At 29.6% G+C, this 19,789-nt stretch overlaps 9 protein-coding genes and 1 pseudogene across 10 annotated transcripts, besides 3 other annotated features; 6 read left to right on the forward strand and 4 right to left on the reverse strand.

Annotated features, from left to right (window-relative positions):
- Positions 1 to 780: 780 nt before the first annotated feature.
- On the reverse strand, positions 781 to 1,689 carry TVAGG3_0230280 (intramolecular oxidoreductase activity, transposing S-S bonds; the record flags this gene model as incomplete). Its single annotated transcript, XM_001319921.1, has 1 exon — positions 781 to 1,689. One exon carries the CDS (start codon positions 1,687 to 1,689, stop codon positions 781 to 783), a length of 909 nt encoding a protein of 302 aa, XP_001319956.1.
- A 218-nt stretch (positions 1,690 to 1,907) lies between these two features.
- Positions 1,908 to 2,678, forward strand: TVAGG3_0230290 (uncharacterized protein; the record flags this gene model as incomplete). Its single annotated transcript, XM_001319922.1, has 1 exon — positions 1,908 to 2,678. The coding sequence occupies one exon, from the start codon at positions 1,908 to 1,910 to the stop codon at positions 2,676 to 2,678; it is 771 nt and encodes a 256-aa protein (XP_001319957.1).
- A 406-nt stretch (positions 2,679 to 3,084) lies between these two features.
- On the reverse strand, positions 3,085 to 4,494 carry TVAGG3_0230300 (uncharacterized protein; the record flags this gene model as incomplete). The annotated part of the gene is made up of 1 exon (XM_001319923.1): positions 3,261 to 4,292. One exon carries the CDS (start codon positions 4,290 to 4,292, stop codon positions 3,261 to 3,263), a length of 1,032 nt encoding a protein of 343 aa, XP_001319958.1.
- A 129-nt stretch (positions 4,495 to 4,623) lies between these two features.
- Positions 4,624 to 7,172, forward strand: TVAGG3_0230310 (uncharacterized protein; the record flags this gene model as incomplete). Its single annotated transcript, XM_001319924.2, has 1 exon — positions 4,624 to 7,172. A coding segment is annotated over one exon (2,549 nt), but the record flags the coding sequence as incomplete, so codon positions are not given.
- Positions 7,173 to 7,347: 175 nt separating this feature from the next.
- Positions 7,348 to 8,421, forward strand: TVAGG3_0230320 (uncharacterized protein; the record flags this gene model as incomplete). The annotated part of the gene is made up of 1 exon (XM_001319925.1): positions 7,348 to 8,421. One exon carries the CDS (start codon positions 7,348 to 7,350, stop codon positions 8,419 to 8,421), a length of 1,074 nt encoding a protein of 357 aa, XP_001319960.1.
- Positions 8,422 to 8,768: 347 nt separating this feature from the next.
- Positions 8,769 to 9,368, reverse strand: TVAGG3_0230330 (vacuolar transport; the record flags this gene model as incomplete). Its single annotated transcript, XM_001319926.1, has 1 exon — positions 8,769 to 9,368. One exon carries the CDS (start codon positions 9,366 to 9,368, stop codon positions 8,769 to 8,771), a length of 600 nt encoding a protein of 199 aa, XP_001319961.1.
- A 387-nt stretch (positions 9,369 to 9,755) lies between these two features.
- Positions 9,756 to 9,802: a mobile genetic element.
- Positions 9,803 to 10,341: 539 nt separating this feature from the next.
- On the forward strand, positions 10,342 to 11,874 carry TVAGG3_0230360 (integrase core domain containing protein family; the record flags this gene model as incomplete). The annotated part of the gene is made up of 1 exon (XM_051227317.1): positions 10,342 to 11,874. The coding sequence occupies one exon, from the start codon at positions 10,342 to 10,344 to the stop codon at positions 11,872 to 11,874; it is 1,533 nt and encodes a 510-aa protein (XP_051112303.1).
- Positions 10,342 to 19,789: part of a mobile genetic element that runs on past the window's edge.
- On the forward strand, positions 11,894 to 12,160 carry TVAGG3_0230380 (uncharacterized protein; the record flags this gene model as incomplete). Its single annotated transcript, XM_001319927.1, has 1 exon — positions 11,894 to 12,160. The coding sequence occupies one exon, from the start codon at positions 11,894 to 11,896 to the stop codon at positions 12,158 to 12,160; it is 267 nt and encodes an 88-aa protein (XP_001319962.1).
- Positions 14,288 to 17,395: a mobile genetic element.
- Positions 14,877 to 15,898, reverse strand: TVAGG3_0230400 (annotated as a pseudogene). The gene has a single exon. A coding segment is annotated over exon 1 (1,022 nt).
- On the forward strand, positions 18,250 to 19,630 carry TVAGG3_0230410 (Prim-pol domain family; the record flags this gene model as incomplete). Its single annotated transcript, XM_051227318.1, has 1 exon — positions 18,250 to 19,630. A coding segment is annotated over one exon (1,381 nt), but the record flags the coding sequence as incomplete, so codon positions are not given.

Here is a 19,789-nt window from a genome sequence, read left to right on the forward strand (position 1 = left end):
AAATTGTTATCGGTTTCATGACTGCTTGAAGTAATTGTTGAATCAATGAGATAATTCTTAAATGAAGATCCATATGAAACTGTAGCTTCACAATAAACACCATCCGTTCTTGCTATTGAGCCAACACTGCAAATTCGGTTTTGAACACACTCACCTAAAGTATTTACGTATAAAGAGCCACCACTGCGGTAGGATTTTTCTTTACATTTGTAAAACGAGCTTGTTTCAATGAGAAATTTAAGATTTTCATTTGTTTCGTCAGTAATACGAATTGCGCCTGTTTCATTAAGACAAATAAAGAGGCAAAGAGAGATGTAATAGCTCTTGTCTGCATTAATACTAAAGTTTTCTGTTTTATTTCTATATTGTGTATATTCGATTGTGCTGAAGAAATCTTCCCATTCCTTGTGGGAAATGGGGAGAAATATGTGTATTTTATGAATCTAGTTATTATAATGAAGTTACAGAGTTCATTTTAAAATCATCCCAAACATTTTTTCTTTTGATCTGGAAACGAAATGGGAATAGTGTAAAATCTTCTCAATTATTTTCCAGGGGTTGCCGGTGTATTTACCCCAAAATATTTGAAATAACTCTACATGGCATTTGCCGGCAAATGCCATGTAAAACTCTCAAAAGTGTGATCCTTATGGTAGCATGAAAACTCACCCACGTTACCATATTATTAAACAAAGAAAATTATCCAATCCAATGATAAAATAAGTAAAAACATCCTTAAATATGGAATGATATGTTAAATTATTAAACAGACAAAACAATTTATTCGAATTTGAGTGTTGGAGTGGAATTCAAGAAAAATCCACCAATAATTAAAGCAATAATAATTAATATAAAGATTGCATACATGGTATTCCTAAATAAAGCTGATCTTCCTGGGAAAAGGATAAAATCATGAAAAACTGAACTCATCTTTTTGTTAACAACTGTTCCATATTTTCCAAACTCGCTATTAGCAATATCAATCATTGAATCTGGAGTAATGTTCTTAATAATTGCAAATTTTGTTTTTGTTGGGTTTCCAATAATAAGAGCAGGTATTTCGTTTTCTTTTAGTCCCCAACTCGAAAGTTCGTTATACTTTGAACGTGTAATGATTGACCAATATATATTTTTCGAATTTGCTTCAGCTTGTGTTTTGTAATCATTAGCTCTTGATATGTTTTTAACAACAACGATCGCAATTGTTCGATTTCTTTTGAGGATTTCGGACCATCTAACAGTTCCGAAAATAGGAGTTTTGTATTCTTGTGAAAAATTAAATATATTTGGTATTGTTAAGTTCGCTTCCATTTGGAATTTCGTATACTCATTCGTGTATACTTCAAGTTTCTCTTCTGGAGCTTTGTGTTGACAAAAAATTGATGGAGTCAATGTAACATCATATTTAACGATTTCGTCGATTACTTTGCAACATTCAGCTTTAGACTTATTCAAATGTAAGACAAGTGCAGGATATTTTTGCTTTTCAATCGGGAATTTTTCGCAAAGTTCATTCATTTTGAGATCCTTTAGCTCCTCAACACGATTTTTGAAACCATTGTAGTCAAAATCTGGATGAATTCCTTTTGGCAAGCCTTTTAATAAACGAACGAAATTCGGAAATGATTTTGCTTTGAATTTATTCGAGCAAACATATGAGAAACTATTACAATCTATCTCTGCTACCATGATTTTTGGATCATTTTTGTATATCCTTGATAAATTATCCCAAGCAGGATGTAAGGAATTACAAATACTACAATATGGAGAGTAACAGAATATAAAAACGGGAACACTCCATGAGACATTTATAATGTGATCACTTATTTTATCTGAAGTGATTCTCATGGAGAGATATGGAAGTATGTTTAAAATCATTTATAAAATTTTTTTTTCCTATAAATATTATGGATACTGATTTGCTACCTATCAACGAAGATGAGTGGTCACAGTGGGGATTTTTAGGACCTCCAGAGTCAGGTTTCAACTATTCTTGGATCCATTTGCAAGATGAACTTAATTTTATCGGCAATAAAACTACAATACCTCATTGCTCATTATACTATTCATCGAGAAAGAAGTTTTTGTTTCTTGTTCAATCTTCCAAATACAAAAAGTCTCTATGGGATATAACTGATTTAGAATTTACATTCAACAAAGATTCAGAAAACTTTTTAGTCATTAACAGGGGCATTTCTTTACTGCACTTGTTTAGTACATCAACAAATTTCATACGACTTCTTGTTAAAATACAGAAAATTCCAGTTAATTCTTTCATTCAACCAGAAATTGAGAACAACATTCAATACGAATCCAAGAAACAAGCTGTCCAAGTTAAAGGACCCACATCATTCTCGACATCAAATCGTGAAACTGGAATAATTTCAGACCTTGATGTAATTATTACGAAATCCGATGAAGAGCGCATTAGAACAGATGGAAAATTAGCCATTTATGATACTAAAATTGTTGTCACTCCAACAAAAGATCCACGTTCTCCAATAACATTAGAATTGAACGATATCGAACATTTTCAGAAAGTTACAATGCTTTGTATATTCTTTGTGTTCTATATGAAGGATGGAAGATGCTATGAAATAAGTTTTAGAGATACTCAAGAATCAGATATTGAATTTGTTTATCATTCAATAGATAGATTATTCCATTCAAAGAAATAGAGTGTGTTTTTAATAATTATAAAAGTTATTAACTTTAATTTTTTTTTTATAATTTTTTTATTTCTTGTTACATTAAACTTTACAACTTATATAAATTGATATGCTTGAATAAATACTGGATACAATCAAAAATGTCATTCTTGTTTATTTCAAAAATCGTAGATGAAAATCTATTCATTAGTTGCCATGAATACCTATATTTTACTTCGAATGCTAGAGTTTTTACAATAATTAAGGCCTTCGATATTTTCCACCTACGTTATTCTAAAAATATTTTCCATTTTAAGATTTATTCTCAAAAGAACTTCTAAATAGCATGCAGATAAATCTACCATATTATTGCTTTAAAATTCTGGAAGATTTTTCATATTTTGGGTGAAAGTAAAAAACTGTAATAAGAAGTTCCGGAAATTCAGCATATTTCTTCTAAGATTGCAAATCTACCATATCATAATAAAAAATGAGTAAATAATGTCAATATTTTTATCAATTTTTTTAAAAACAATATCCAAAACTCCATTTTACAACAAATCAAAGTTAAAATATATCAATTAAGACTCTCTATCAATTTTCGCTTTCAAATTAATTTCTAAATTTGAACAAATAAATGAAATAAAAGACCAAATATATCTGACAATGGACTTGATTAAAATACTTCGAATTAAATGCCAGACATTTAAAAGTATACAAAGCTGTGATGAAATCTATTGTAGAATTAAGTCTTTTCTTTTCATCATCAATAGAAATCAAAGCTTCGAACACAAGTACAAATATTCCTATTCTTAAGGCATAAATTATTTGATAAAGGTCGTAATCGTGATACATCGAAGAAAGACCTTGAATTCCATTTGTTATTCTTCCTAAACTACCTTTTATTACATTACCATCCTTATATCCAATTCCTGTAAGTGATGAGCTATTAATAAAATAAATTCTAAATCTTAAGTCACCAAATTGACAAACTTCATGGTTTTCTGATACACCTGTATCTCTAAACATCGGACAATTTGTAAAACAATCAACTAAAAACAAGAATGAATAAACTAAACCTTTTGTAAAGTGTAAAAGCATTGAGTATCTAGATTTTAGCTGTAATTTATTTGGTTTGACATTAGAAACGTAGTTGTAATAATCGTGAATGCGAGAGATCTTGTGATAAGGAGATTTTTTCAACATTTGAATTGAAGTGTTTTTGAAATTAAGAATGTGGAAGTTTCCTTGACCTTGTCTGAATAATGAGTCATCTATTGTAATATTATTGTCTATTTCGACTGATTTACAGGTTGAAAATTTTTCTGTTAATAATGGTGAATAAACCCATGTATTCATGTATCTATCTTTTGAAAAAGAAAGTTTTCCTTCTGTTTGAGAACCTGATCCTTGGCAGGTTTCGAATAAATGAATAATACAAGCAGTTTTTGCGGATAAGTTAAATACTGAATCAGTAACTATAGGATAATTTAGATTTGAAGTAGAGAAATGAACGAATTGTTTGTCTACTTTCGATGTATTTAGATTTATACTTTTCACTTTCCGCTGAAGAGGTAAATTTTGATTGAAATATGAAGTGAGTAGTAGTTCTATAACAGGAAGATGAGCTACAACTACTATCATAAAAACAACAAATGAAATATGCAGTCTGACCATTAAAAATTATGAAGATTTGGTTTGACATATTGCTTAGTCAATGTGTTATAATGCATGATGAATCAGATTTAATATCATATTGCCTACAAAAAATTTGGATTTTTTATAAATAGTATATTCGGAAAGAGAAATGCAAATACTAGATTCTGTATGTGTTTATATATCACAAATCAGCATCAATTCATAAATATCGAATGATGAATATTTTCATTTTGAACGTTTTTTTCAAATTAACTATAAGAACATAATTATACAAGAGTCAAGCAAATCAATTTCATTTGAATAAAGTTTAATTTTGATGAATTCAAGATTCGATTTTGATGAGACTCCTTTGAAGAAAGATTTTGGATCTTTCTCATTGGATGACATTTCATCAGGATCATCAATAACATCCATTATCAAAAGTATTTTTACAGCTGGAGCAAGATTAACATGGAATGATGTTTATAAATTTGCATATAATGAAGATAGTACTTATTGCGCAATATTAATTGGACAACAATTATTTAGAGTTTCAATATCAGATGGAAGACAGATATTTACTAATGTAGGAGAGAATTATTACGATGTTGCCTATTTATCAAAGCGAGATGAGATTATTGTTTTATCTGACAAGCAAATAACATACTACAATAACAAACTTACATCTATTAAATCCATTCCAAATCAAAATAAATTATTAAGATTAGCAATAATCAATGACAATCTTGTTGGTATCTCAAAATCACAAATAACATTTATCGAAAATACCGAAGAAAAGCCAATCGCAATCGAAGAATGGACATATCTTTCATACTGCAACAGATTAATTTGTTTAGGCTCAAAAACAATAAGTATTATCAACAACGAATACAATACAATCCATCCTGACATCAAATACGAGACAATTAAAGAGATTTCATGCAACAGCAAAGGATCAAAAATTTATATTTTAGATAACAAGAACAATATCACGATTTTATCAGAAGACAGTGATTACATGGAATTTGTTATTAACGAAACTACCGGAACCATGCAAGTAATGCCATGGAAAGACGAATTTTATTTAACATTAAATAATTACAGCACAATTTCATTTTTCAACAACAACGGACAAAGAGTATTATCAAAAAACATAAAACCGAATTCAGTTCTTCGCTACGTTCCTTCTGGATTTTTAATGTTCGATCCACAAAACGTAATTGGCCAAAACGTTCATTTCGACATTGTCAAGTTCACTCCTGTTGATCCTTATGATTTATACACTCGTAGTTGTGAGAATTCTATGTGGAGTGAAGCGAAAAAACTTCAAGAAATTTACAATTTCGATTCTGACATTTTCCATAAATTTTACATCCAAAATAATGAATTAAACAGAAGAATTATTGATGAACATTTAAGACTAATCAAAGACAAAGACTATGTCTACAACTTTGTACTGAATAACTCATCAATTTCCAGTGATATTGAGTCAGCTTTGATAAATGAATGTTTAAGAGTAAAACCAAACGATGAAAAACTGACAAAAATAAGAGAAAGACTTAGAATTTTCACTAAACTGCCAAGGACATCATTTCTGCAGTCAGAATGGAATGAATTCAAAAATTCTGACATAAAAGTGACACTTCAGAATTTTGCCAAAAATCAGAAGTTTAAAGACATAGCAATAATATTCCAGGAATCAAAAGAAATTACAAAAAGTGACAAAGATGACATCATCTCACATTTGTCACCTTTTATTCCACCGAGTGAATACGAGTGTCTTATGCCGAATGATGTTGAATATTTCAAGAAGAAATGTTTTGAAATTGATGACAAAATTGGCCAAACTGACATCTTATGTCAATTTTTGAAGATCGGATCAACGAAATTCCCTAAAGAGTTGTCAGAACTTTATAACAATTCTTTACTATTCGATGAATTCGTTTGCAATGCAACTAATTTAGAAGCTGTGAAAAAATTATCATTTAATGATTTCATTAATTTGCAAGATGAACAAAAATTGTTTATTTTCATTTCTGATAGTAATAATGGTCTTGAAGCGAAAAATATAATAGAAAAGCATTGTCTAAAAATCTGCCAAAATAATTTTGACGGTTTATGTACGTTAATGTCAAATATTTTGTCAGATTCTCCAGAAATGTTCAAAAAATCTCCGGAAACAGACAGAATTAAATTTGTTTCTCAAATTATTGAGATTTTCCCAACAAAAAGTGACTTGGCAGATAAGATTCTTAAATATTCAACAATTATTTTGGATGATACAAATATTTCTGTCATTCTATCGTCTTTCGGTTATTTAAGTGAAGTGACCAAAGATTTATTAATTTTGTTGAAATTTAATAATAAGAATTCCAAACCAAAATCATTCAAACAAATCACAGACAAAACAATTCCTGAATTTATTTTATCTGCTGGAGAAAATTTGTTGTCAAGCAAAAATTTGACATTTGATAATTGGTCGGAGTTTACAAAGACATCTAAACGAGTTTACAAGGATTACAAGAAAGATACAGAGTTTAGGAACAAACTTAAGATGGAGACATTCAATGCAATGCTTACTTTAAAGGAATGGAGTGAAATCGAAATCACAAATTCAAAAGAAATCGATATCTGTTTGGATTTCTGCCAAAAAATGATAAAAAGTGCAAAATCTTGTTCATTAAGAGATGAAAACTTAAGCAGCGCTGTTCAGATTTTGGGAATGATTCCAGATGATATGCAACCGCCAATTGTAAAGTCACTTTTTAACCGTTTTATGATGTATGATGCTTTTAGCGAACTCGACAACTTAATAACACCTTCTATCATTGATACAACTGAAGATAAAACAAATTTGATTTTGAACATTTTAGAAAGAAAAGGTGACAATAAAAATTTGAGAGAAAACTATGTAAAAGTGAAGTCAATTTACAAAAAACTTAATGACATAAACATAGTTTTACTCAATGATTATTTCGCTAAAAAGGCCATAGAAATTGGAGACATCAATTTCGGAGTTGACCTCATTAATGATGGTTTTGTAAATATAAGTGAAACAACAATGGTTTTGTATCTTTCTAATGAGAAATGGTATGACATGAAGAAGAAAGAAACAATCGTTGATGATTGCATTAAAAATTGCTCCCCTAAAAACATCGAAAAATTTATCGATTGTAAAGAAAAATTTACAAAAACCGTCGATGTAAATGACATGTCACTTTTGAAGTTTATCATTGACAGTGATAACTCTGATGCATGCAATTTCGCGAAGTCCAAATTATCGCAGCCAATTGTTGAAATTGTTACAAAATGTACTCTGTCAAATTTACAAAATTTGTCACTTTTTGAAAGTACTATTTCAACTCTTCAGAGCAAGAATATGATCTCTGAAGAAGAAAAGAATGAATTAAGGTCTCGAATGGTTGTTATGATTTCTAGAAGTAAGTCAAACAAAGAAATTTTCAACGCGATAAATATTCTTTCGGAAAAAATCGAATTTCCGAAAGAAATCGTTGATAAATATTGCTGTGGTTTCGTGTCTTCAAACAACAGCAATTTTAAGGATAATTCTACTTTGAATTCTCTTGAATTAATTCGAAAGTGGAGTGAATTAAAACTCGAATTTAACTTGTTGATTTCGTTGATGAAACAATTGAGAAAAGACAAATTGTTGAACCAAGAAATAGCTTTGGAAATTGCTTTGTCTTCCTTCAACATGAAGAATGACTCATTAAGAACTGATGCCAAATTATGGTCTGATATTTTGGATGAAGAAAACGAACTGAAATTACTTGAAAAAACTGGTGATTTCGGATTTGGATTGACCTCTTCCAAACCAAATGTTGTTGTTAGAGCTAAGCTGATGATGAATGATGATGGCGATCTTCCACAAGGAGCAATTGAACAGATCATTGAGAGAAAGGAAGTTCACATGTTCGTTGATACTCCAAGATTTAACCAAATTGTTAAATCAATTAAATCTCCAAAACAACTCAAAAATGTCATTTTCTGCTTGAAGGAAAATGGAAGAAAGAAAGAGATAGCAAGCATTGCAATCGATTACTTCGGAATACCTGATGCTTTGTCACAGAATATTGATGATGTTGTTGATTTAACTTATCAATTACTAAAATAACACAAAATAAATCTTATTTCTAACTTTACTTGCTTTTTTTATTTAAAAACATGATCCAATATAGGTTGCATACTAATATATGATGGTTTTATATTTAGTATTAATGAATAATTTTAATGAGATTTTTATTTAATCGAAGAAAGCCATGAAAATCGATTTCAAAACTTATAGAAATGTATAATATATAATTGAACCCATTTTGATATTGGAAATAAGAAATAAAATTCCTTCTTAAGAATTTTAAAATTTGTTGAAAAATTATAACACTATAAAGATAATTTTTTTCAATTACAATGAGTTTAGAAATATAAATAACAAAAAATTTAAAAATTACAAAAAAAAATTTCTTAAGCAGCAACAGCAACTTTTTCTGGTTTTGCTTCTTCCTGTTCTTCTGCTTCTGGCTCATTTTGCTGTTTTTCTTCTCCATTTTCCATTTCTTGGAGCATTCTTTCGTATTCTTCTTCTGCTTCAGCATCTAGTTCTGGAGTCATATTCTGACTAAGTAAATCTGTAATTTCGTTAACTTTTTCTGTCTCTTCTTGGTTTTCATCCATTAACTTTTCAACCATTTCTGGAGTAAGTTGTTCATTCATTGTCTTAAGAACAGAATTAGTCATTTCTAAGTTCTTAGCAAATTCTTTGATCATCTTTGCATTCTCAAGATGATTGAGTTGCTCTTGAAGTTGTGTTAGCATTCCATCTGTCTTAACAATCATTGCTTCACGTGCCTTCTTGGTTCTTAGAGCAAGCTTAGCACGATCAAGTTTGCCTTCTTTAGCTAATTGCTTTGCAACTTGAATTTGTTTTTCATTATCTGCTTCTAAGCGTAATTGGTATTTCTTTAGACGATCACGATTGACCTTTAATGCTAGAACAGCTTTATCATAATCTCCTTGTTCATCAGCTGCTACTCTGGCCTTGCTTTTTGATGAAGAACAACCCATTGATTTTTTTGATAAAATTTTAGAGAGAGGGTCAAAGTTGCTATTTGTCACTTTTCCACAAGAATATAATGGGGGAAAAGTTATCATATAGTTGATCTCATTCACTGAGGTGAGAGATGCATGTAGTGTAATGGGATAAACAGTAGGATTGCTGCTCTAAGTCCTAGGTTCGAGACACATTGGCTTCATTTTTCTCTTTTTTATTGACGTAAACTATTCAATTTTTGTGTTCTCCATTCAAATTTCAGAATTTTTTTTGCAGATTTCACGCTACATTCGAAGTTACCTTTTGTAACAACCACCACTGCCTACGAAAGACGAAAGTGTGTCACGATTTCACCCGGAAATCCGACGGTTGTTTAAGAGTAAGCACTTTGGCACCTACTCTCAACATTTAAGGTTAATTTAAGAGTATGCACTTTTGTCACCTACTCTAAAATTTTATAAAATTTAGTCGTACAGATTCTTACTCATTTCTTTTCATCAATTAAATTTTTAAAATTTCTTATTTGACCGAAGTAGTATATGTGGAAGGGTTTTGTGACTTTTTTTGTAAACGTAAGAATTCATACAATATTGAGCGATTTTGTATCATTTTTTTAACATATGAAGTAAAAAATGTATGATTCTTACGGTTTTTATTCTTACGTTTTTGAATAAATCAAGATTTAAAAAATTTTCAAAATTGTAAGACATTTACACTCAGCCCAAACATAAACCATTAAAAAAATTAACATTGATTTTAAAATAATTTATTTTTCATCTTTTATAAAAGAAGCTATATATAGATGATGTCAGATATTCCACGATTAATTAAACATTGTTTAAATCCTGAATGGAATCAATAAAGTCATAATCAAAGACCTCATAAACGAGTAAAAGAAATTAGAAACTAATGATTTTCATGAATAAAAAATAAACTTTAAAAATTCATGTCTTACATTTTTGAATAATTTATTTTATTTTTATATAAATGGATAGTGTAGATTTAAAACATTTAATTGATGATTTAGTATTTAATCAAAATTTTCTTAGTTATTATGATTTAAAAGCATATCTCCAAAAACATAATAACTATATAATGGGTGATGATATGGAATATTATTATCCATATTATAAAAATGAAATTTTGAAATATCATGATAAAATAATTTCTAAAATTAAAGACAAAATTAAAAATAATGAATATACAAAGGGAAAAACTAAATCACAACTTAAACAGTTGAAAGATTTCAAAAATAAAGTATTAACAGAAGAAGATATTGATGAATTATATAATTTATATAATCCTGAGCCGCAAAAGCCAAAGGAACAAAAGCCAAAAGTGCAAAACGCCCAGGTCCTTCAGACCATAAATGATGCACAAGTTTTAATTTATGATTCATTAGTTAAACCATATTCAGCCCGACTTTTAAATGAAGATCAACTTTTGGAATTCATCCTTCAACATAAACTCGAAGCGGGAAAGTATATCAAACCTTTATATACAGCATATTTAAAACAAATGAATAGAATACATCCAGAATTAATGAAGGGAGGAATGAAATCCAAAACTTCATCATCCAAAATCAAAGCAGATAAAATTAAACCACTTACAACACCAAAACCTCCAACGGTAGTACCTCCTCCTTCAGTTAATCCTTCATCATTCACTTTATTATATCCATTTCAAACATTAAAGAAGCAAAAAGATTTTAAAAAGGATTTCAAGATATTAAATAAACCAATTGACCCGAAAATTCAACCGTTAAAGGAAAAATTTAGTCGCCCTTCATTTGCTCCATATCCATATTCATACGAAATCGATCATTTAGAATATTCAAAAGGAAACGTTACTTATTTATTTGCCATTAACATTAACACTAGATATTTATATTGCATTCCGGTGAAAGGGAAAACAGAACAGGAAACAAGAAGAGCTATACAATACTTACTAGATCATGAAAGAGTAGATAATATAAGGGGTGATGGTGATAAAGGATTTCAGGCAGCTATGGCTCATTATTTCCCACAAATTAATTTTTACTTTTCATCCTCTCCATATACGTTTCATAATAAAATAGTTGATGCGGTAATGAGAACTCTTAGAGATGTGTTAGGGGTTAACGGTCAGATATACTGGGATGGAAATCATGACTCCATCATACAGCAGTTAGTATATTATTACAATAATACATGGCATAGAACCATAAACATGAAACCAGTGGAAATGAAAAATGATATTTCAAAAGAATGGGAATATATTAGAAAGCAAATGGAAAGGTTAAATGATGTTAAACGTGAACAAATTAATTCGGGGCTCATGAATTTTAAACAAGGGGATAAAGTTTTGATTCATCTCGATTATGGAAAAACTGATAAATCAATGACAAAAAGAAGACGAAGATTTGACACAATAGCTGAATTTGTTAGATATATTAACGGCAATGCATTAGTTGAAGTTGACAATAAATTAATAGAAATTCCGATTTATTTTATTACTCCATTATATTTAAATAATATTTAATTTTTTTATTTCGTAAGAAATGAGTGACAACGAAGCATCCAAGAGTCCTGATTCAATTAAGATTCAGAGTCCAGACGATGAATATAAAAAGAAACTAAACAGAATTAAATCAAAAATATGCTATTACAAAAAGAAGCCGCAATGTGGTGGGGTTGAAAACGATAAAGAGAGGAAAGAAATAATCGAAAAATTAGAAACTTATCGTTCAATCATTAAACTGAGTGAAGCAAAAATAAAAGAATTTAATAGAATAAATAAATTGGTTGGAAGAGATGAATTTAATTAGGGTTGTTAAAAATATCAAAAATTAGCGTTTTGAAGACACCATGGTGTCTTATAATTTTCCCTTTCTTATTGGCGTGTAGAAATAAATGCGCCAATAGATTGAAGAAGAAGAATTGTTTTTCTCTTAATGAACTTTAATCCTTTTGATATAAGAATATTAAAAACATTAATATAATTTCGATTTCGGAAATTAAATTTCCAAATTTTTTGTCGATTTCGGAAATAACAGGATCCCGCATCCAACACGCAACAACAAAACACAAAACACACTTTTTGGTTCTTTCATCGTTTTAATCGTAATTTATGTAATACATGATTTGGATAAATTTTACAAAAATAGAACCTATATTATATTCTTTTCAAAGATTCTTGCAAATCATCAAAAATAATTGTATTTTCAAAAACGATCAAATTATCCTTTCATTATTTTAAACTTAAATTAGTTTTTATGATTGACTAAAGCAATCATATTTATTCATCATTAAATAAACAAAAAAATAATATTTGAGAGTTATTTCAAAAAAAACGCATTGAATTTATTAATTTGTCTCAATTTCAGTATTATAAATTTTTATAATTTCAATATTTTGAAATACACTTTTTAATATTTCAATATTTATGATATTTCAATGTTTTAAGTGGTCTCAAATTGAGCTTCTCAAATATAAGTTGGCCTATTCAAATAATAAAATTAAATAATATTTAAAATAATAAATAAAAGTAAGGGTTTCGTTTTGCTAAAATTGTCACTTTTATAGCATATTTGTTTTTGGATGTTTTGCGAAACCAAAAAAAAAAAAAAACTATGATATACAATGTGTGTGTAAAGAAAATACTTTATTTACTAGTTAAAAAATCATTTGGTATTGATCAAGTTATTTTTTCTGGATAAGATATTATATGGATAATTGGATAGAAAATACAATTATATAATCTTGTACCTGGTTTAATTAAGCTAATTGTCATCAGAAACTTGTAATTTTTATGAATTTCAGATTTTCTTTTCATTACTGCTTTTCTTAATAGGTCAAGTTCTTATTTACGTTATAAAGTATGATATTTACAAATATCAAGTTATCATGTTTTTTGAGAAATTATGAGAAACAAACAAAAATGAAAAAGATAGGAATAGCAATGAATAGTGATGTGGGTATAGAAAATGTAAGAGATATGAATGCAAAGCAATCAGTATTTAGGATATTGACCATAGATTTCGAAAAAAAAATGCTGCATATTGAGCGAAAACTATGATTATATTATAAGGCTGTCATTTAAAGCATAATGAAACTATTCCCTTTTCATTTTAATCGAATAAGATAGTAAAGATTTTTGAATTAGCTAGAAACTGATGAGATGTTTTCACAAATCAGATTTTTAATCTCTATAATGCATAATTCACTCAATATCTCAATTTTGATATTGCGAGATATTTTTGCTATCGGTTTCGCAATTTTGACACAATAGCAAGAGGGTTCTATAAGCATTATTATCAACGTCGAATCTGAATATCATATCAGAAAATGTCGCAAATCTGAATTTACCCGACCAAATAGCAAAAATAATTGAATACTTTTCGCAAAAACTTTAAAAATCGATAAAAATATGAAATATAGATATTAAAGAGACTTTTTATATAATATTCATAAAGATTTTCCAAAAATATGATACCGCAAAATTAAAAAAGTGACGTCTTGAGTGGAGTCAAAGGTCGAAATTGCTAGCTAAATGTTTTTTTAGCGAAATTGCGTATTGTACGTTTTTTTCGCAAAACGAAACCCTTAATAAAAGTGATTGAGGTCATAGCAAAACGGCTGTTTCAGTCATTAATTCTTAAAAATAAAAAGGGTAAAAACTAAATACAATGGGTAAAATTCAATAGTGTCTGTGCTATCGTTCAATTTGAAGGTGTCTTTTGAAACCGCAAGACACATTGAATTTTTGAATAGTGTATTATGGTTTGACAGACACCAATGAAAAAAATAAAATGATATTTATTTTAAATATATAAGATCCTTATATAAAATATAAATATTTTATCGTTTTATTTTCTTGTTTTAAAAATGTTTTTTATTGAAAAATCAATAAAACTAACTCCAAAATAAAATTTTTGATTTAAAGACACTATGATTAGAGATGTGAAAACTTAAATTTAATAATCCCTGGGATGCACTTTCTTCGATTTTTTTAAAATTTTTGGGATAAATTTTGACATCTTTTTTTTTGCTGGCGACCCCCCACCCGTTCACAAAAAAAATATCGAGCGAAGGGGGGGCGCCAGCAAAAATCGAAAATTTTTTTGGTGAACGGGGGGTCGCCAGCGAGAACCTTAAAAATAAACTTCAGAAAAAAAATCTAAAAAGAAAAAAACGAAAAGGCCCTGGGGTCGAACTGGGGAACTTAAGGCTTATACTATGACTCTTCCCACTGAACTATATTATCTGTGGATCGGTGCTTTATAAATTGTAAATATAAAGATTATCATAACGAATTAAAATATAAAATAATAAATATTACTCTTATATATTATTAGATTTTAAATTACAAAATAATAATAACAAAAAAAATATTCATGACCGGAGGTTTTAATTAATGTTTAATGAAAGAGAACGATTCATTATAAATTATTGAATGTTAAATTGTTGTAAAAACACATTGAAATATTTGTGAAGAAAATGGCTATTTAATATTGAAAAATAAATAATAACAAAATGTTTATTTCATTTAGTTGCCATTAAGATATGACGGCTATTTAACAAGTTTTTCTTGGATCTTAACCGCCTAACGTTCAAAATTAACCTTTGTGCTTTGATATTACGTTCACATGTTGCCTCCGAAGGAGATGAACATAACAAGCGTAATGCTATTTCCGCAAGGATGGATTTTTCTCCAATTCTATGCGAGATCTCTTCCCAAGCATAATTTTGTGCCTCGTCCATCAGATCGTTCTCAAAGATGTCTGATTCCTTATTGATGAACGTATTATATAACGAGAGTACAAGCGTTTTTTGTCTTTCGTTCAATCGGAATTGAACCAAAATGCGCTTGAGGTAATCTTTAGCTGCTGTTAGATCATTTTCGGCAGTCTGATGATTATCCTCGCGTACATCTTGCAATGTAAGCCTAAGTTGATCATCAGATTCGACAATTCTACGAAATGTGCCTTCATCTGTTACATCAATTACAGCGTTTGTGTTACCTTCCTCAAAAATAGAATCCATGTAAATGTCCTGTAAATCTTCTGCCGGATCTTTATCAGGAATATGCTCACTTTGAAAGGAACTCAAGGGATCGGCCAAATCTTCTACTTCTTCGTTTTTAACAAACTTTCTATGGAAGTAGAACCTTCCTCTCGGCGTGAGAGAGAATGCCAAACACCATAGCCCACCAAAGTCAGAGTCCAAGGTATAGCTATCCAATGAAGATGCCAAGATGGATCCGAATGCATTATGCAAATTGGATGTCAAAAGATTGAGAGCTGATATGGCTTTACGAAGCCAAATGTAACAATTTGCCAACAATGCCTTATCCGATTCGAATACTAAGATTAGCTTTTTAAGAACAGCTAAACAATCTTTCAATTGTACGATTTTATCGTGATCTACATTTATATATTGCTTGATTTTGTTTTCGTACTTAAGAATAAAGACACATATATTATAGTCATATATCCATCTGGTGGATACATGCTGTGGACATTGTGCACCTATATCGTCAGCATGAATGCGACAAAGTTCTGCAATTCTGTGCACATCCTTTACTAAACTTTGTAACTGGTTGTTCTTGCCAGCAATATATTGATAGCTGTTGTGGATTCTGTGACACAAACAGGGAATAAGCAATATCTTGTAGTATTTTGGATCTCTGTCATGATAGAATGAATCATTCCAAGTATCTTTGAAGCATTTTAACTGTGCTGGTCCTCCGTCAACTACCACACTACCTATCTTGACTTTCCTAATGTCAATTCTGTTAAATCCTGCTGTTATTGCGGATTTATAATCCTGACTTGTCTGGCCATCCTTCATATCTATCGCCTCTACTGGGTATGGCTTCATTTGCTCCAACGGATTTGTTAAGACAAAATCAAGATTGTGGTAATCATGTGTCTTGCCTTCATCGATGGCGACACAAGTGTATGCTTTTTTGGCGAATTCGAGAACTTTAGCAAGGTGTATGCTGTTAGCAATAGCAATCATTCTATTTCGGATCTCATCACGTGTAATAGGCTTATATAATTTGTCAGCAAGTTTTTCCGGATTGATATTAGCTGACTGAAGTTGTTTGTATTTGTTCATCATTTGATATATTGTGAACATAATGAAAATCTTTGCAACATGCGTGAATTCTGGGGATGCAAATGTGTCTAAGGCAAGGTTGAACTTACCGGTAAAAATGGTCATTTCATCGTATACATTCGATAAATCCAACATTGGATCATTTGCTGTTTACCTTTATTGTAGTAGTCAAGTAATGTTTGCTGCGATAATGCTTCTCCGGCCTGACATGTGTGAACATGAGTCTTAAGCCAGTTTTTATAATGATCCTCCCTTTGTTCTTGCATTGAACACCGGCAAACTACGCCATCAGATCGTGTCACAAGTTCATTGCATTTTACATACCACTTGGGACTACCTTCATGTTTATATCGCATGTAAACATGTTGTTTCGTTTCAAGATCGGGATATGTTGTGAACCCGACTTCTTTCATTAATGAAGTGATTTCTTAAGTTGAATAAAAACAAATTTGATTGAAATTCATACAAAATTTTTTTATCATTATTATTTAAGATGCTTTTTTATGTTGAATTGTTAATTTTTTTATTTCCACCTGGGATATTTTGAATTGGGCTAGCCCAATCCCACCTCTCAATTTTCTCTCAATTGGGCAATGGGGATCCCATATAAAATGTATTGTAACAAAATTTTACATGCATAATATAGTACAATTAAACAACATTCTAAAAATATTAAATTCACATCATTTACTTGAAGATTTTATATTTTCAACAAAAATTAATACAATAATTACATTAAATTGAGGAGATTTATAATAATTATTATAAATTAAAATATTATTACTCATTAATTTGTTGAAATATTGCATTTTAGTGGTAAAAATTAAAATTTAAGTTTACATGCAGAAAAAAATTTTAAATTCCAAAAAAAATTCAATTGGGATAACGATAGGGACAAAAATTTAGAATCCCCATATGCTTGGGATAAAATCACATGAATAACTATGATGACACCAGGCAAATCTTCCAAGACACCTATCGTCGGGAATCTAACAACCCTAAATTTAATAAAGATGAATTTTTAAACTCAATCCAAATTTAATTTTTTCAGTGCTACCATGTTACCATGAGACAACATGACATTTTGACAACAACATAGGAAATAAATTTTATCGTTAATGTTTACGTTAATGGTTTCAGGTTATTCAATAATTAATTATTTTTGAAGAACTGAAGGTGTTACCATGTTACCATGTGCTACCAGCTTAATTAACTTCTCTGAAAAAATGAGACAACATGACATTTTGACAACAACATAGGAAATAAATTTTATCGTTAATGTTTACGTTAATGGTTTCAGGTTATTCAATAATTAATTATTTTTGAAGAACTGAAGGTGTTACCATGTTACCATGTGCTACCAGCTTAATTAACTTCTCTGAAAAAATGAGACAACATGACATTTTGACAACAACATAGGAAATAAATTTTATCGTTAATGTTTACGTTAATGGTTTCAGGTTATTCAATAATTAATTATTTTTGAAGAACTGAAGGTGTTACCATGTTACCATGTGCTACCAGCTTAATTAACTTCTCTGAAAAAATGAGACAACATGACATTTTGACAACAACATAGGAAATAAATTTTATCGTTAATGTTTACGTTAATGGTTACGTTAATGTTTACGTTTATGTTTACGTTAATGTTTTCACTGTCACCACGTCACCAGGTTAATTAACTTCTCTTAAAAATGATGACAACATGACATTTAGACAACAGTCCAGGAAATTTGATGCAGTCCAAAAATAAAGTTAGTTTTAAAATTATTTTTATTTTTTTATTCCTATATAAATGACAGCAACAAACAACAACAGCAACTATATCGTTTCTGATGAAAAAGTTATTGATTCATTAGCTAAGGAATTAGTTGTGGCAGAAACTAAAACCCTCAACGAAAGAATTGGTGAAAACAAGATTGATTTACATAACTACCTCAAACACGATGGAGGAAGAGGAAGGAAAACTGGTATGGCTTTATTAGTAAATAAAATTCAAAATTTAACTATTATAGATGTCGATATCAATAAATCGTACAATGATGAACTTAAAGAAACGGTTAGAAAAGACATTCTATCAAAACTTTCGGATAAAGATGTTATCGTTAAAACCGCTTCAGGAGGTCTTCACATTTATTGCAACACTAATTTCTTCTATTCAGTTTCGAACAGAATGATTAAATGTTATTCCTGCAATGATTATGATATTGATATAATGACTTCTATTGATGATTCAAAACGTTCATTAGTGGTTATGGCTGATTCAAGAGTTCGAAAGAATGCAACAGAACCAATCAATACATACTCATTCATTCGTGGAAGTTATGATTCAACATTAACTAGAACAGTGAATGATATATTAAATGATTTGAATATTAAGGTAAGAGTTGAACAAAAGAACGAAGAAATAAAGACTATCATGAATGAAAACAAAGATGTAAACATTGACGATAAACTTGCCCAGAGCATAGTTGATGGCATCTGTGATTTTGAAGTACATAATGACGGTGGAAACATGAATTTAGAAAAAGAAGTTACATTATTCACACTGTTTCAAGCTATTAATTCGTTACCTAATCATTTAATTAATGAAGCCTACGATAACGTTTATAACTTCTGCAGTTTAACAGAAAATGCAAAAAGTAATTTTGAAAAAGCACGTGGTAGATATGCACATTTAATGACTTCTCCATTTGTTTTGGTGAAGATTCTAAAACTATATCAAAAAGAATATTATGATGAGTACGTTTTACCTTTATTACGTAAGCCAAAAATAACATTTGATATAAAACTTGATGACTCGTTTTTGATAACAGATATTAGACGCAAGGCTGAAAATCATCAGTATAAAAACAGTTCTGAAGTAATTGAGGATTTATCACGTGTAATCCGTTTTGTAGATTGTGGAAACAAATATTTCATTCAAAAGGACTATAATATCCACAACAAAATGAATCAAATATCATTCGTTCTTCAATCAAACATGAAAGAGTCACTTAAAATGATTAAATTATTTAAAGAAGAAGGTAAAACAATAACAGCATGGGATGTACTATTAAATCAATTATCTTCATTAACCGTTAAGGGTGTTTGCTTTAAATCTGATTCCCCAGATGTTTTCTCAACGTTTCAGGGTTATAAATACAACATTCTCGAAAAGCCTGATTACTCAAAAATTGAGATGTTTATGAATTTCATTAAAGAAGCCATTTGTGATAATAACGATGAAGTGTATAAATACCTTCTCGGCTGGATTGCATCAATGATTCAACATCCTGGAATCAAGAATGAAACAGCAATTATTTTGAAAGGACTTCAGGGAACAGGTAAAAACA

The sequence above is a fragment of the Trichomonas vaginalis genome, chromosome IV (genome assembly GCF_026262505.1).
Source record: "Trichomonas vaginalis G3 chromosome IV, whole genome shotgun sequence".
NCBI classification, from domain to species: Eukaryota; Parabasalia; order Trichomonadida; family Trichomonadidae; genus Trichomonas; species Trichomonas vaginalis.